General features: G+C 34.3%; 1 protein-coding gene across 1 annotated transcript in view; it reads right to left on the bottom strand.

Annotated features, from left to right (window-relative positions):
* The window catches only part of LOC108917329 (roundabout homolog 3), a 134,211-nt gene that overhangs the window by 92,706 nt on the left and 23,294 nt on the right, over nucleotides 1-18,211 (bottom strand). The window contains exon 3 of the mRNA XM_018723878.1: nucleotides 13,377-13,736. Coding sequence (XP_018579394.1) covers nucleotides 13,377-13,736 — 360 coding nt within the window. The remainder of the gene's footprint in view (nucleotides 1-13,376; nucleotides 13,737-18,211) is intronic.

The following is an 18,211-nucleotide window of genomic DNA, read 5'->3' as shown; positions in this document are numbered from 1 at the left end:
TATGTGACATTTGCATACTTTTTTAGTTTCAGTTTTCTTTTTGTCTTTGCATTTGCACTTTCTACGTTGACAAACTGGTGCACACTCTTTTTCTTTTTTAACGTTAACAAGGAGGTTAATATTTACATCTTTTTTGACATTTCCTGGACATACGTTGGCTTCCTCAACACAAGTAGGCGACTGGATTTCAAGCTTTAGTTTTCTTTTGCATGGGGAGCAAGTTATTTCGTCTTCATTGGACTGGCTGCTTGGGGATGTAATTTCTTTTACTGAACATTCACCACAAGAACTTTTTTTAACTACGGTTCTAAGGCAAATGTTTTGAATGGGGCGACATTCGCATTTATGCTTTCTTCTATCTTTATTTTTCTTCGCCTCTGTCTCAGGTTTTGATTCTTTAAGTTTAGCTAAAAGATCCGATACTGAGGATGACACGTCAACCAATTCTGCGAGTCTGCAGATATCAGGACGTAGTTTTAGATTCTTCGGTTGGTCGCAAATATAAGAGCGACTGTAGCATTCCGTGCATGAAGCCGTGGAAAATATCTGCGGCACGTGTTGGTGTCTTGGACAAGCGAAACATGCCGGTATGTGGCACGTGCAAGAGTCGGACTCTTTATAAACAATTGCTGATAGAGTATTTATGGTCTCCTTACAATATATCGCTTGTAGACTGCTGCAACAAGAAGACACAGAGGAAGAATATCCTATATGGTAGAACTGTTCCATCCTGTAAGGCTTACAAAGTAAACTACCATCACCTGGTACAGCGACAAAATAAGCGCAGGAGTTCTTTTCGTCACATTCTTGACACCTCGAATTGCTCATATTTCGTTTGTCTTTAGTAGAGCAAGAAAGGTTCCGCAAAAGGCTTGCAGGATACGAAGTAGTTCGAAATAGCGTATATACCCACCGCGAAACTCGTGACTATACCAAAAAACTTCACGCAGCAAGTCTTTGGCAATATTCTGGACAATAAGGTTGGTGAACAGCGGCTACAACGGCATTTTATACGACTTCTATCTATCATCTTTTTCCATATATTTTTTATTAATTTAATGATTTTCACGGTAAATTTTGAGGCTACGTCATTTTTACTTTATCAAAAATGACAGAATGACATTCATGAACATTTTGTTATCGAGTATCAGTAATCGAGTAACCTACTTTGTTATTACTAGGCATATAAGTCTAGCAATGAGATTCATTTAATGTATGCATATAGTGGAGTCAAGTTAGCTTAGAATTACGCATTATTTCGAAATAATTATGGGAAGCATGGATTTTTTTAAAACCTTAGAAAAAGTTATAAACTTATTTTTGTACGCTAATTGTTTTTTAATTGTTTAAACAATAATAAACAGTTTTTTTAAGAACATTAAAACAATTCAATGAATTTTAAATCGAATTCTTTCAAACTGACAAAATGGAGGTTTTCGATGTCGCTGAACAAGAATATGATGTCGGAAATTGAAAATTCAAAATGGCTGACTCAATATGGCCGACTATTTTAAATAATTTATTTAACAATTATCGATTTTAAATCAAACTCGCTTATATTTGTAATATAGGGGTTTTCGATGTCGCTGAACAAGATTATGATGTCGGAAAATGAAAATTCAAAATGTCTGATCCAATATGGCCGACTATTTTAAACAATTTACTTAACAATTATCGATTTTAAATCAAACTCGGTTATATTTGTAATATAGGAGTTTCCGATATCGCTGAACAAGAATATGAAGTCGAAAAATGAAAATTCAAAATGGCTGATCCAATATGGCACTATTTTAAACAATTTATTTAACAATTATTGATTTTAAATCAAACTCGCTTATATTTGTAATATAAAGGTTTTAAAAATGAAAATTATAAATGGCAAAAGAGGTTTTATTGAAAATATGTTTTATTTTTTAAAAAACAAATTTATTACAAAATAATTAATTTTTAAATCTCATCGAGTTCTTGCTCTTCTTCAAAAATAACCGGGCAATTTAAGGCAATCAATGCCAGCAGAGGAAGAGCATGCTGCAGTGCAAATCAACCCTGCTTTCCTGTAGCCGCAATTGTTGCCACAGCCAGATTTACACCCACAAAAAATCGAAAATGCTTTTAAAATAAATAAAACTGTAAGTAACAAAAAAATATTTGGTGTGCTCACTGCTTAGCTTCGTCACCCAAATTGACAAGAAAAACAACTTTCAAAATTCCCCTTCGCAAGCTATTGGCTATATAAGCTATTGTATATATTTCTATGTAGTAGTATACACCATGTGCATACACTATATATATTAGACTCATATCTGTGTCTACATCAATAAGAGACAATTTCAGATACAGAATATACGTTTTAAAAATGAATATTAAATCAATTCATCAAAAAAACGTTATTTTTTTTGCTGTTATAACAATTTTCCACTTATTACTATAAAAAAAAATATTTTTTTGCTGGATTTACTTTTTTTTAAGGTCTTAACTTAATTCTTTGATGGTTTATTAAACAAAAACAAATTTTTTTTGTACATTATTAACCTTTATTTAACAATAAATTTCACATATTTTTCATGAAATATTTTTATTTTTTATTATTTTTTGTTTTTTCAACTATTCAATTTTTTAAGAAAAATAAAATGCACCATCTTAAAGTAGAGATTTTAAGCTTTAGAAAAGAGCTCTCATAAAGTTTCAGTATCACTTTTACAACTATAGTTTTTGATCTATAAAGTATAGCCTAAAAAGTCAAATTTGTGATTTTTTAAAATTATTGAATATGTTGGGCTCAATATTTTTCAAATTAAATTTTTAAGAATTTTTCCATATTACTCACTGTTTCAATCGTCATTTGAAGAGTAATCTGTGAAAGTTACAGATATTTATTTTAAAAATTAAAAGAATGACAGCTATTTTATTATTATTGTACAAAATTATAGAATAACGTAACATTGTATACGTACTATATAAGTATATATTTTTTTCTCAAGTTTAAAGACATAAAATTTTGATAGTCGGATGACTCTTCTTTCATTTAAATTTTTGTGAGGTCGATTTGATCAATTAGATCAAAAGTTATAACAAATTTAGTGTAGCGCGCTCGGGGCCGCGCGCTCTTCGAGAGCTATACTTGGGGGACCGCCCATCTCATTTTTCGTACGTTAGAAAAAAAATTCTACAGCTTTTAATTCGCTTTTTAGAAAAAAACTTTATTAACATATTTTATGTAAAATTTCCTGTTCTTTCGAATGACGCAGTTAATTTTTTTTTTAAATTATATTTTTGTATATATTTTGCAAAAACTGTAATTTTGCAACTAATTTGTTAAATAAATAATTTAGCGTACACTCTACACTTGGCAACTTTTTATATGTTACTTCTGACAACTTTACAAAGCGAAAAATAAAAGTTCTCTGTTCCAGTAATTTTTGCGAAGTCAAAATCTATCTTGACTCCACTAAATGTATTCATAAGATAAATGTGCCTGTAAATTTGTATGTAGATTTAAAACTAATACACATTTGATGAATAGCTACAAATTTTGTATAAAATATTTAGAGCAGGCATAAAAGACATGTTTATTTTGACGGTGCATATATGCCCTAGCTGAAAATACCATTAAGTTGAATGCAATTTCCATCTCAAGTGACAAAACTTCACCAAACTATTTGTATAAATGAGTGGTACGAAATTTACGAATATTTTATTGGAACAAAAATTTAAAACCAATTTTCATCGAACGGGTTAAATATATTGTTGTTCATAAACGACAATACGTAATAACAGAAGACCAGGAACATTAACTGATACATGCGGTCCATAACGGTGAGTTTTTTAATCCTCGTTGCATTAAAGGAGCAACAAAAATTGATGAAGTTCGAAATCACTATATGTTCGCAAATGACCAACTGGTAAAAATTATTATATTCCATGTCCGCAAATTTGCAGTTCTCTATAATATTTGTAAAACTTGGGATAGTTGCGGTATTGGCGAATTTACTAAAACCGGTCTGGTAACTTTTGTTCATGAAACTGGGACGAGATCTTTTTTTCTCCCTGTTGAATTTAGAAAAAGGAGCTATGGAATAGTTTACGACTTTCTGGGAAATGGACTTGAAGGTGATACTGCTCACGCTACTCTTAGCGAAGTCAGTGTATTTTAAAAAGTTGTTTTCCTTCAACCATTTCTTGTAGTCCTCGTCGGTTACTTTTATATGACTCCCGCTATCGAAAAATTTCACTACTAGTTCCCGGGATTTACTATTTCTGTTCGGTAACGTTTGAAAGTTGTATCTAGGCTTGCTCTGCTCGACTCTGTTCTGCTCCGACACATTTTCTATGTTGTTGCAACCGTACAAATTCCGGAGAGTCTCATAACGTTCCGGCATAAAAGTGTCCAAATCCTCCAGCGAGTAAGAATTTTCGAAATTCTTGCTGTCTGTTTTATACAAAATTTTATTCGTTTCCGAATCAAACAACCTCTTATTCTTATCCGCAGTAGTCAAAACCTGCACGTTCTGAGTTTTCAAACTCGCGTCAGTCGATGAATCCTGCTTCAGCGCCATGTTACTCTCGAATTCCAACCTCGATCTCTTCCTGCCCGGACCTTCAAACTTAAAAGGAGATTCGGTCTTGGATATCATCTCCAAATTGGAACCGCTATCCCAGAACTTCTTGTGGTATTTGAATGGTCTGACGAATTTTACAGAGCTCCTCTTACTGGTGCCTTCCGTATTCAGAAATACGTATTCGTCGGAGGGCTTGATGCAAACTTGCTCGTTTTCGTCCATGCGACTGAAGTAGCGTTTCATTAGCGACGAAACTGTTTCTAACTTTCGTTCTTTAGAACATTTTTTGTTAGCCGCTTTGTCCCGCCTTGCTTCATCATCGATTTTGGTTGGTGATTCGTCGTCCTTGAAATACTTTTTTAATAAGTCTTGTGCCAACATGTTCTGTTGCTTCAGTTCCTGTAGGGTTCTCTCATCGTTTAGAAACCCTTTGGAGTATTTTTCAACGGGGTCTTTTTCTTGTTTTGGGGGCATCGTTTCGTATTTTACGCGCTTTGAAGCGGAATAGTCCAAGTACGTTAAACTTCTAGATTTTACGGGTCTTAAGCTCTTTCCAGAAACATTTGCTCCATGGAGTAATCCATCTGTAATAGATTTGTTATTGAATGAATGAGAAAAATCCATGTTTGGAGTCAAAACGGATCTCTCTAAGTCGTTCTTCTTTACAGAAAATTCGTTTCCTTCGGGCGTACCAAAAATTTCTGCAAACCTGTAATGTATGTTTGTGGGAACAAAGTATTGTACCCTTTTTTCCACTACTATTTCTTCCTCGTGGATATTATTTAGCCGTGTACCACAAATTTCCTTTTCAACACTGTAAATATCGTTCTCATCGCTTATTTCCATTGTACGTTCCCTTGAGGTTTCTGTATCCAATGGATTGATTTTTTCGTTTTTGATGTAATCGAAAATGTTAGATATTTGGGAGTTACTTTCTCTGGCAGATTCATCATTATTATGGTGGTCTTCGACTTGATACATACTGGAATAATTTGCTTGGGAACCGTTTTAGGGAAACGATAAATCACTTACGATTTAAACGGCTAGAAGATCACAGAAACTTAAACAATTAATGGAACCCACATAAAAATTTGTAACAAGAAATGACGTATGTCAAAATTTAGCTATCTGTTTGACTGTAAACTGTTACTAGCATTGATTGCTACAACTCTACAACCCCTTCTGGAGGTTATCAAAATTATTTTACTAAATATATTTGTAAAAGTGTGGACACATACAAACATCAACGATACTGATCTACTGCAGCTGGATTAGAAGCAATAGCTGAATAAACTAAATCTATCTATAAATCAGGGTGGATCTGTTTTGAGGTGCATGTGAGAGAGGGCAATCAAATTTTTGCTGGAATACCTTCACTACAACTCGTATAATAAAAGTGTAGATCCCTAGATCTGGGCGAGGTCCGGAACATTTTCAAAATTGAAAAAATTTTTAAAAAATTAAAAAAATACCTTTTACTTATATCTTGGAACCTATGCATTTTGGAAGAATATTAAAGAGGAAAAAAGTTTTAGAATTGCATTTTGCAGAATATACTGTAAGTCAAAAATGTTTTTTATTGCCGTTGTTGCAAAATAGCAATAATTGGTAACAAAACTGTATAGTATAATAAAACAATACACCAAATTTCATTGAAATCGGTTCTATAGCTTTCGCAAAATAAGGTTTTGAAAAAAATTCAGAAAAAAATTTTCGAATTTTCAAAATGTTGCACAGCCTCAAATAAAGCAACTAGATACTTGAAAATTTTTTCACATAGAAAAGACCGCTCAACCTTTCAAATGGTTTTCGAAAAATTGAAATCAGTTACCGACTCTGAAGGTTTTTGAAACGCTGAATCACGACAGGGTGTTTTCGAGTTACACAACGGACAGTTGAGTTTATGTCCTGTTTGTGTTTTCTAGAACAAAGCAAAAACATAACTGAAACAAACCCAAAACTCTCGTTTCCATCAAGCGGGCTACATTTTGTTCGAGTTTTGTTTTTGTTTTCAGTCCTTTTCCACTGGTTGTCGCGAGAAAGTTAGAACACATTTTTCCAATAACCAGCCAACATGTTTAGAGAAGATTTTATTATTCTTAGTTATGGCTGGTTTACACTGAAGTCCTTGGAAAAAAATGTGTCCCACAGTGTCCCACCTCGAACTCCATCGATGGATATCTCGGAAACCGCTCTAAAGATTTTTTTGAAATTGTGATGGTGTGATACGGACCGTGGGGCCCACCAAGTTAAAATATTTTCAAGGTCATCGTACTTCCGCTTACACCGGAAGTCGACACTAACTTTCTTATTTTAAATGGAACCCCCTGTATATTATTACATTTTTGGAAACATCATCCATTTTTAAATTGAAAACATATAGCACACTCCATACTTAGGATTGACCGTTTCCGAGTTATTTCGATTTTTATACAAAAATTGACAGATGCAGACTGTTACCAAAATTTAGTTTTCCCGGTTTATTTTTTTGTGCAAATTGGACATTTTGTAGAGAAAGACCTATTTTATCGAATTTGACTTGAAAATTTTCCAGTTTTTATACAGGGTCCAATTTTTTAAATGGAAACCCCTAATTTTTTTGCAATAATATACAGGGGTTCCATTTAAAATAAGAAAGTTAGTATCAGCTTCCGGTATAACCGCAAATACAATGACCTTGAAAATATTTTAGCTTGGTAGGCTCCACAGTCCGTATCACGCCATCACAATTTCAAAAAAATCCTTCGAGCGGTTTCCCAGATATCCATCGATGGAGTTCGTGGTATATGTACACGTATATATTTTTTAATAGTTATAATTCATTAATTATTAAAATATTGTTGTTGAGAAGAAAAAAACGCCAACATAGATATTGGGTTGGATCACTTAAATAGAAAACACAACACGACCGTTTCCACTAAACAGACTTGAGTTTCAAAACACGTCGAAACCTTTTGATGTGACCGTTTTCGAGCGGGACAGGAAAAACAAAACTCCAACTGTCGCAAAACACGCCAGTCTTCAAAAAGTTTGCGAAAAGTTACATTTTTGTTTTATTCGACACAAGTTTGTGTTTTGTTTTCGTTTTGTTCGTTTAGTGGAAAACCGCCTTTTTGAAGTGGGACCCGAAAAACAAAACTCCAACTGTCGCAAAGCACGCCAGTCTTCAAAAAGTTTGCGAAAATGTACAGTTCTGTTTTATTCGACACAAGTTTGTGTTTTGTTTTTGTTTTGTACGTTTAGTGGAAAACCGCCTTTAACCCAACAGTGCGAACAAAACGCTTTGTCGTTATATTTGAGGTTATGTTAACATCAAGAAATAGGGTCATTTTCCCCATAAAATAAAGCAATATATTTTCGAATTTGAAAATGGCAGATACAATATGGTGGATGAGGTAATTCTATAATACTATAACCCTGGGAATCCAATTTTCACCCACTATATTGGATCCGCCATCTTGATTGAAGAATAAGTGTTATAGTAATTGCAATTTGAAAACTTTATGAATTATTTTATGAACAACATTGCATTACATTATAGAACGTATCTAATTTTTTTTTCTAGAAATTTTGTGTATAATTCGACAAAAATTTTTCCATTTCAAAATTCCAACGCCTTTTATTCCACGTAGCTGTTCTCTCCGTGTATCGATTAATTTGTAATCAATTTTTTGTGCACTGCTTGTGGATTTACAAGCTGGGAGGTGACGTAGAGCCCTACAAATCTATTGGTAATTCCACAGTCTATTCACTATTGATAATAGAGCACGGAACGTATTGAGCATAAAGGAACATGTCGCTTCAGATTTTACGATTTCATTAAATTTCTGTCAGCCGGACAAAAACTGTTTACGACGCTATGTCGATTTGTTGTTACGGGATTCTGAATTATTAATACGGACTGGCACAGTGGCGTACAGCGTTAAAAGTACAAAAGGGCAAGTTGGAGATACATATAGTACAATGAGGGATTCTATGGGAGAGGGAATATGTAGGATATACTTATGGTTACATATTGACTGAAGTCGCATTTCTATTCGTTGAAATATTTTCCGTTCGAGTTAGTGACAAAGGTCGAAAGGGGAGCATAGTATAACTTTATAAGTTGTATCGGCGGCGGAAGTAGGCCAAATGGGAGATTATAGCAACAGTTATAAACGCATTGAATACCAGCCGTACCGAAAACCTCTTCTATATTCAGACGTTCCACGTCCAGAAAAGAAACTTTTCCGAAGTTTGATAAAATTTGGTGGGAGTGTAGCATGGAAAATGAATACATTTAAGTTCCTTTGATGGAAATTCTATGACGGGATACATAAAAAGTTATAAAATGTGCAGGTTTCGAAAGGAAGAAAACGGAAGCTGTTCGAAATGTAAATTTTCGTAAAAAGAAGTTTCATCTTGAGGTGTTAATTTAATAAATAGAATCGCAATAAATATTACGGCAACACTGACAAATTTAAATTGAGAGTAGGCTTTATTAAATATTTGTTTGAACTCAAAGGAGAAGAAGGTTTATTTTATTTATTTAATGAAAATTATGCTGCGTTATTTCGATTTCGAATTTTCATATTTGAGATTTAACTTTTACTAAACTACAGTAAAGAATTGTTTATTGAATTTAAATTACGTTAAGTTCCAATTGATTTAAAGGGGAATTGTAATTCCTGGTACTACTCTCTTTGCTAACGATCGTGGTATTTCCAGATTAAATATCCTTGCAATTTTGCAATATGCAGCCGCCCTTAATAGTCTTCCGCAGCTCTAATGTTTTGCCATTCATTTCAATTAATTAATATTCAGTAGCAAATTTAGGTCGAATTCAACTGGTTCAAAAAACCCAGCATTTGCGTAGTGTGGGGTAATTTTTGTTACTTTTGCATATTTATTATTTGGATATTTTGCTTCTAAAAAGACTGTAATAGTCTACTTTATAAAATTGTCCTGTTTAGATTTGAGTCTAACGACGTCAGTACTAGAGCAATTTCTGACAGCAAATGTAGCAAGAAAGTGAATTATTAAAAATTAAAATAACCCAGTTCGTTATTTCTTTCTATTTTTCACAGTATAAAGGCGAACCAAAGGCTTAATTAGATAATATCCAACGGGTTGCAATGAACATAATCATTCGCTAATGCAGAAAGCGGATTCTCTAGCAGGGAACTTTATTTAATGTTTGTTTTATAGATTAATTTTTAGATGGACAGCAAAAATCCCGTCAGGGATTTTACACTAGCCATTCTTTTAGATGATTTCAAAATTATAAATACCTACAAATTGATTGAGAAAATATGAAAACAGTATAAATCCATCATTATTTTGATTAAAACATCATAAAAAAATGTTATTTAATTACTAAATCGGAAGAGTTCGACATATTTTATTATAATTAATTAAAAATTAATTAATTAAATTAAAAACACTAATTAGTTTTTTTTAAAGAACGACTAAAAAAAACACTGAACCATTGAGTTTTTCTTAAGACGGAGTTAGAACAATGAAAAACAAACGAAAAACTTCATCAATCAATTCCTATATTTTAGAAACAGGAATCAAATATGTATTACATTTTAAGTTAGATGATTAATTGCTTAACAGCAATTTTATAAATTTTGTGAGCATTAAGATACACCTAAGAATACTTACTGCGGTATCAATGAATAATATATTGAAATATTGCAAAAGATTTTATAGTATTCCACAACATTTTGAATCAAAATCACTCCCATAAAATATAGTTTTCAGGTCCTAGAAAAATTTTGTGATATTAAAATATTTCACAACTTCTCGACCAAATGTGGGAAATTTATCATGGAAAATAATGGAAAAACAAATTCTATAGTCCTCAGATCTTAATTACTCAAGAACCAGATAATATACACTTTAGGTTGCCTTAATATTTGGTGTTGCCGATGCATGTCGCAGTGATGAACTGCATCAATTAAATTTGAATGATTTAGGACCAAAGCTTTTAATTAAATACGCTTTTGCGACAACGAATTCGTAATCAGCAGGCAAAAATACTACGGATAACATAAATATGTCGCATGAAAAGTACAGACAATTTTTTTTTGTGTGGCTGTGTAATAGCCCGGAAAAGTAACTCTCTCGTACTGTTTGCTGATCGTTGCTTAGCACCGAACTAAAATATTAGAATCGGTATTTTGCGGCTTGAAATTGAGCCGAAAAAATACACATTTCCGAACGATTTCAGAAAAAATATTTACTTTATTTGTGGACTCACGTCTTCATTATAATTAGGTTAATTCGTTGTACCTGTCACATAAATCAAAGAACTCTCCCTATTACACGTAAATTGTGTTTTAATTATAGTCTAGAATAAGCTTATTACACGTTATTGCCCACTAATAACAATAAAATAAATGGAAGAGCCTCCCAACTAATGTGGAGCGGATTTACCATGCTCCTTCGAACAATACAGTAATTATTCATTGCTTGCTTACTACTACTAAGGATGCCGCTTTTCGTAAGTGACGGTAATAGGAGTTATTAAATAATTTATGTAGCTGCTTTACTCCTCGGCAAATACGGCAGTTACAATAAATAGTCATACTTAAGTTGTAAGTCAATAAGGCGTGCAAGTATGTCGTCAAAAGCGAGGCACACTTCAATTTGCTAAGTTCTGCCCAATGTTTGAGTTGGGACTGTTCCGTTCGGATGGGGTCGAGTGGGGAAATATGTGCAACTAGATTTAGGAGTGTATTTATTTGTTTAACTTACCCCCAATTACAGATAGACGCATATAGTACATACACACCACAGAAAATACTAGAAAATAATTATTATAACGGGTAGTTTTTAAGATAACATTATTTTTTAAAATTTAAAATTTATATTGTTGAATCCAGCTGATAATAATAAACAAAAAGATAAACTAGTGCTAGCAAAAATGTACTCAAATAATTCATTCAATCATATACAGCTCGATAGTGCTATTTTAATGGGTAGAAAATACCAAACAAAAATAAGTTCTGGAAAAATAATTTGTCAAAAGTTGTTGGTCCTGAACTTTAAACACATATCTCCCCTACGTCTATGCTCATGTTGACTTGTTGTTAAACCCACTGCTGGATGGGTATACCGCTTCTGGCCAAGGGACTGGTGAATCTGATTAAGAGTTTCCTTGATTTATCCCCGTCCAATGCACTGATCTAACACCGCATGGAAAACTTTTGTTCAGTCTCATTGAGTGCAGAATATGTACTCAAATTGCATGACAGCCCTTTCATAGACTCTAGAGGTATATGTTGACGGGAATAATAAATTAATAAGATGACAATTATGCTTAAAAATTGCATTAAGTATACCACAGGGATGGGCCCCCTGCTCTTTTCTTTGTTTAAATAATTTAGCACCTGCATGACTGTTAAAATTTGCAAGCAGATATTAATCTATTCGAGTACCTACCGCAATTGTTCTAAAATATAAATAATACATCAAATATTTGGAAGTGGTATGTAAAGATATTAATTATATTGTGATCCTAGAACTTTGTATTGTCTACTTCTTAGTTTAGTTCTAGTTTTAATTCAGCTTAAGATTTTGCTCTTCTTGGCGACTATTTTTTAATGAATCGTAAATAATGAACAATACATCATGAAATTCTCAAAAAATAATCTGGAATTAGAAACGTTGTTTTGGAAGCAGCTCTAAAAATTGTACACAAAACCGGATAGCTGAAATTTTCCTAGAGTAAAATTCAATTGTCCTCTTGGTAGTTACGAAAACATATTTAATATTTATTTGCGGGAAAATTTCTCGGCATTGCGCGAGAATGTTAAACTTAATAAAAAGCCTAAAGAATATTTCTCGCTGGCTGTCTGGAACAACTAAATTTCGAACTTACGGAAGCAAGTACTCGGTTCTGTTATTATCAGAAAACGGGTCAATACGATGCCGTCTCTTCCCCAGAAAGAACGAACGACTCCGTTTTACGAGTATTTTGGATTAGAAAACGTCATAAAACGGATCTTATCTGAAAAAAGGGGGTTGAATAAAACTAAACTCCTTTTCATAATCCACTCGTATTATACGCGGTATGTTTATGTGACGCTCCTACGGCGCTGCATGGCATAATTGTTGTATTTTATGCGAAATTTCTTCTTCTACAGTTAAGCGCGAATAAAATGGAATTATTGCAAACGACTGTCGTTTTTCAGTACCCACTGACATATTTTAGACATTAAAGTAATTCATTGGCTTGCAGGTCGACAATTGGTGAATTTCTTAGGTAAAATGCTCTAACACACCCCGCTAATATACAGGATGAGTCAGATTTAATGTCAAACTCAAGAATATGTAACACCTTTAAAAATTAAAATGCACCTTCTTCGAGATGCAAAATGATAAAAATATGCTATGCCTAACTATAAAAAATTTACACAAAATTTATAAAAAAGAAAACCCAATTTGCTGTAGAACTGACTAATACTAAAACATGAAGTGACATTTTTCCTTTAAAATTTAAAAATTCATGGAAAAGTTAGGGAAAAGTATACTCTCCAGAACTACGTTAAATGCGACTTGCCTGTGTCGAAGTCGCTTTTTTAAAGAGTTCACTGAAGATACCGCCAGTGAAGAACGGCGAAACGTTTGGAAGCATTAGCATTTGCATTTCATCCGTAGCAGCCTTAGAATAAAAAACAGGAAACGAAATGAACGTCAGGGGTCCTAGAGGTTCTGATACCAGGTCCGCCCCTACAGATCCTAGCCCAAGAACAACAAGGATGTGGCCAAGGTAACAACCCGTAAAACTATAGTAAACATCAGCATTTAATATTGATTTGTTGTACTCACATTGGACGTTAAGAAGCACAGACGCATTAAGGGGCATCTCCAGAGCGATATGCCTCACGAAACAAGTCAAGGTGGCGTTGTGGTGCGCCCTTAGCACCCTACCGAGCCTGGCGTCGTTCCTGGCGCCCACTTTTTGGTCGCGCACCGTCTCGGTAAGGTTGAGGACTTCCAAGGGCACCTCAGGAGCATCTAGTAGAGCCAGCGAGCCCAGTGTGAGTTCCCAGGATAGGGAAGGCTTAGGGTTGCCTTCGTCCACGACGCAGGAGACGGTCAAGTCGGCGTTCTCCTTGACGGGAATGAATGGATTGCCCGGGTCCAGGATCCTGTTGTCGATCATTAGATACGCCTTCTTGGGGGAGTCTGTAACAAGGTGGTTTTCTTATTAGGCTGTTATTTTAGAAAAAAATAATAAAAAAGTAAAAATACAGCATCAGTATCAACACTGTTGCATTTTGTGTATTCTTTGACGTATAGAACCCAGTACCAAAGACACGTAATGGAAAATTGCTGAATACATTTTATGTCTAAAGAGGAATTCTTAAAAACTTAAACAAGTACGATTAGAAATAAAAATATGTATGTAGTTTTTTTGGGGACCGCCTAGCCGGGTGTCTTGGCCGGTGGATTTCGATCTGCCGAGGTAAGCATCACGGACGCAGGCTGGAATTTGGATGGGTGACCTAAGGCAGGCTCGGGGACGTGGCTGTGGCAGCCTACTAGAGGCCTGGGTCACACAACATTTTCCGCATGCGTGTGGTCCGCGATAAATGGTAATGAGAACAGAGCAAAAAAAATCTGTAACTCAAGACCATGCTATCATACATAAACTGTACGAGACCCGTGTAGCCCGTGTAGCCACCCGTGTAGTAAATAGTAAATTTCAACTATTAAAATACAAAAGGAAAGTATTAATTGCATGATTATTGTGCGTACGACTTCTCTCTTGTTTATGTAATGCGACTGCACGTATTTTTCAGAACACGTTGCAAGTATCAAGCTAAACTTCATATGCATTCAATGCGTGGCTCTCATTTTAATTAACAGTCAATCATTTCCAATATGAAGCATTTCTACGTCAGTGATCCCCCATTTCATGGCGTGGCGTCATACAGTACAGTTTTGGAGGTATTTTAGTGACTGTTTCCAACTAAATATCACATTTGACTTGTCACAGGTTCAGCGCTACACCCTACATTGCTAACAAAGATCGAAGATAAATATAGAATTTGTTATTTCTCCCAATATTAGTCACAATGGTCTGCTTAGAATAAATAAAAGCATCACATTCAATATATTGTATGTACATTGACATTTCTGATTTTGTGGCCCCACGTTGGGCGCCATGTCGAGGAATATGCCCTCCCTTGCTAAAATCCGCTTATAGTACGACAAGATTCAATCTACATTTTTACATAATTTTTTTTTATTTTATTTGTTCAAAATACCCCATTAAAACGAATTAATTCAACCGAATATACCGGCTCAGATCATCGAGACCTAAACCAAATTTAACAAGTAAGTGAAAGCGAACTGAGATTGAAATTAGTTAATGCAAATTTTATGTAAACGATTTCATACGGTTCGGTTTCTACCTAGAATTTGCGGATAACTTGAACCAGTTACTCACCAGCCACATTTGAATTCATCGTTCCATAGTGAAGAGGGAGAACACCTTTTCCCGAAACTGCAAAGTTTATACACACTTGAACGTAATTGTCTTGAACGTGTGGCTTATTCTGACGCGAATACAGAATATATCACACACTGCTTTATATGATTTGATGCAAATAACTTTTTATTTTAACTGTTAGCTTATGCATAGGCCAGTTTTTAACAATGAGAAAAGAATTATTCCAGACTTTATCAGGTAATTTGTCAGTAGACAGTTGTAACATGAATTTTAATGAGACAATATCAGAAGAATAAAGACAAATCCGTCGACCTATGTTGAAACAACACTGTGACTTTATACGCTCGTTGTTGAGATGTGCGCTGCTTCAGATTTATTATGCGCTGTTACAAATTTGAGCCATATAACTACCAATTCTACAACATTCAAATGAGTGTGTGATGTGTGAGAGAAATTTTAATATAAGTACACATATTTTAATTTTTTGTCGTTTTTCTTGATGGTCCAAAGTAGGTACTAGTTTTGACAAAAAATGCATTGTTTACTAAATCAGTATTCATCACCCAAAGTAATTAACAACGAATCAGCTATTAACACCGTACTGGGGATATTTGATTAAATTTTACAACACTAATTATTCGTAGATAATGGCCACAAATATGTAGAAACAGGCTGAAAACTGGCGATTCTGTCCGGATAAATTAAAATTAAATTCATATGTGTGCGGACGCAAACACGGCCATCTCTATTGTTATCGAAATTTATTAATTAGTGCTATAAATGGATTTATTGGGATACAGGATAAGTTCCGAATTAAAATTGTTGTGTTTGTGATATTGATGAGAAGTCGTCGGTTGCGGTATTTTTTGTTGTTAATTTAATAGTTGTTGCATTCAATGGCCGGCGAACAATAAATGAACACGTGAATTATAAAACCGAACAAAGAGTGGATTTATTTTATTGCAGGGACATTTTAACCATTCGCGGTTCCGAAAAATGTTATAAAATTATATACGTGCCTATATTTTATGAGAACTGTATAGATTTAAACAAACAATAACGATATCATTCTAAAAATTTAAATCAAAATGTGTTATTTGAGATTTTTTAATTCAATTATCTCTCATTAGTCAAAATAATTCAGCAAAAAAATTAGATCAACGTTTTGGTGGGATGAAGATCAATAATAGTTTAAATTTATTATTGCTCTTTATCTGACTTTATTTTTACAATATCTCTCCTAATTTGAAAGTTCATCATTTGCAGAACACGCTGTATAGCGTCTAATTAATTTCAACCCTGTATATCCTAATTAATAATTTATGAGTGATTTATTTTTGCACTCAATATTTAGTTAATTAAATACCAAGTCTGAGTAAAAATTTACTCAATAATAGTTAAATTTAAATCATATTAGAGAAAGTCAACTCTGAATTCTCAGTCATATACTCAGAATAGAGTCAAAAGTCACTCAATTGATAGCTGGCAGTAACTCAGATTTGAGTAAAACTCACTCATTTCTGATGCAATAGTTTCACTCAGTTGTACTCATACTAAAGAGTGAAAATTTCACATTATTGAGTAAAATTGAGTGAAATTTGAGTTAAATTTTTTACAGTGTATTAGAAATTTTAGGAAAAACGTACTTCATCATCCTGTATCTCTCTTAATATCAAATTTTGGGCCAAGGTAAGTTTGGTTAAATAGTAACATTTAATGTCAAGAAGCCTCTTTTGTTGTGTTACCTATTGCCCATTACTGCAACACCCTGTACAATATTTTTTTAAAATTCCTCGTTTTAGATAAACACATATTCAAATGCAGGGAAATTATTTTTCAGCCGAAGTCAAACAGACGAAAGTTCACGCCTGCCGCCCGTTTCGACTTCAAGAGGCAGTCTCGTGCGAAATGGAATTACGGAAAATATGTTATTACCGCCGGTCCCACCTGCGACCGTAAAACTACTTGAACCGTTTAAGTTCCGGGACCCGGAGCAGCGGCGGAGTCACGGCGTGATTTAATTTTAACTCGGACCGTACGACGTACGTCCCGTTTGTTACTGCCCTTTCACGACCACTCGGACACTCAGATCTTAATTAGTTTAGTGTTTTATCTCGGGTACCTTGCAGGAGTCGAGACGGCTTTGCCAGAATTTAATGTTGGCTGTGAAATGTTACAGTTTTATATTGCAGTAACTTTCAGGAAAGCTCTTAATTTTTTTACAGATTGTTTCTCAAATTTCACCCATGTTTCCAATTCGTGACAAAAAGACATGTAACCAAACATCGGCTAGGAATCAAAATTTTCACGGATCTTTCGAATGGATTCGAATACCACTTCAAGCGTACTGAGTTAGGATAGACATTGTCCACATTCTCAGCTCGGTGCTGAAACAGAGATCTCTCCATTCCAATTGTCCGAAATTCGAAAATCCACAATAGGTAGATAGAAGGGAAGGAATGGCGGAGCCCTAAGAAGGTGTGATTGAACGTCAACTCTGATCAATCGCAGAGATACATGCTGTTAGTTCACATTATCGTTGCATTGTATACGGCCTATAGCATATAACCAAACCAATATTACACACAGATAACATCCAAATCAGTAAAATTGTACTTGGGTGCCTTAATTTATCAGTCTTAATTTCTTTATTAAGTGCAGTACCACAGATAAAACCTTATCACAGTGAGTAATACGATTTTGTTAAAACCATACTCTAGGTCGAAATAACTTGTTCATATTTATGCCACAAACTAGTTTTATGTACTCGAACAGATTGGGATGGGCTGAGCTGCAAAGAAATAAAACCAATTACTTGCATTGGGTATGCAGAACGGACGGCTTAAAACTTTACCTTGTCGGCAATTTTGCTCCCAAACTACTTCCAACCAGTGCATCGCAACTGAAATCCTGCAAGTGTTACGCGACAACCCCAGGATTTTAAATTTTCTAGCGAAATTGGTCGGAATAGTTTGCCACTACTGTTAAGTTTCAGTTTGTTTACGTATTAAACGAGTGCTTCGAATATGTAACAGTCACTAAAATAATTTGGAAATTTCCAGAGGGAACCGTTTTCTATTGCACGAATGAATATTGACGAGGTGGGTTTTATAAATGAAGCAACCAAGTTGATACTTCCATTTTCGGTCACCTTTTGTCAGTTTACAATTCTTTTTGAAAAATTACAATCTCAGCATTCAAAACC

The sequence above is a fragment of the Anoplophora glabripennis genome, unplaced genomic scaffold, assembly GCF_000390285.2.
Source record: "Anoplophora glabripennis isolate ALB-LARVAE unplaced genomic scaffold, Agla_2.0 scaffold4, whole genome shotgun sequence".
Classification (NCBI taxonomy): Eukaryota; Metazoa; Arthropoda; class Insecta; order Coleoptera; family Cerambycidae; genus Anoplophora; species Anoplophora glabripennis.
Note: the sequence above shows the minus strand (reverse complement) of the source record. Positions and strands in the feature narration are given on the sequence as shown.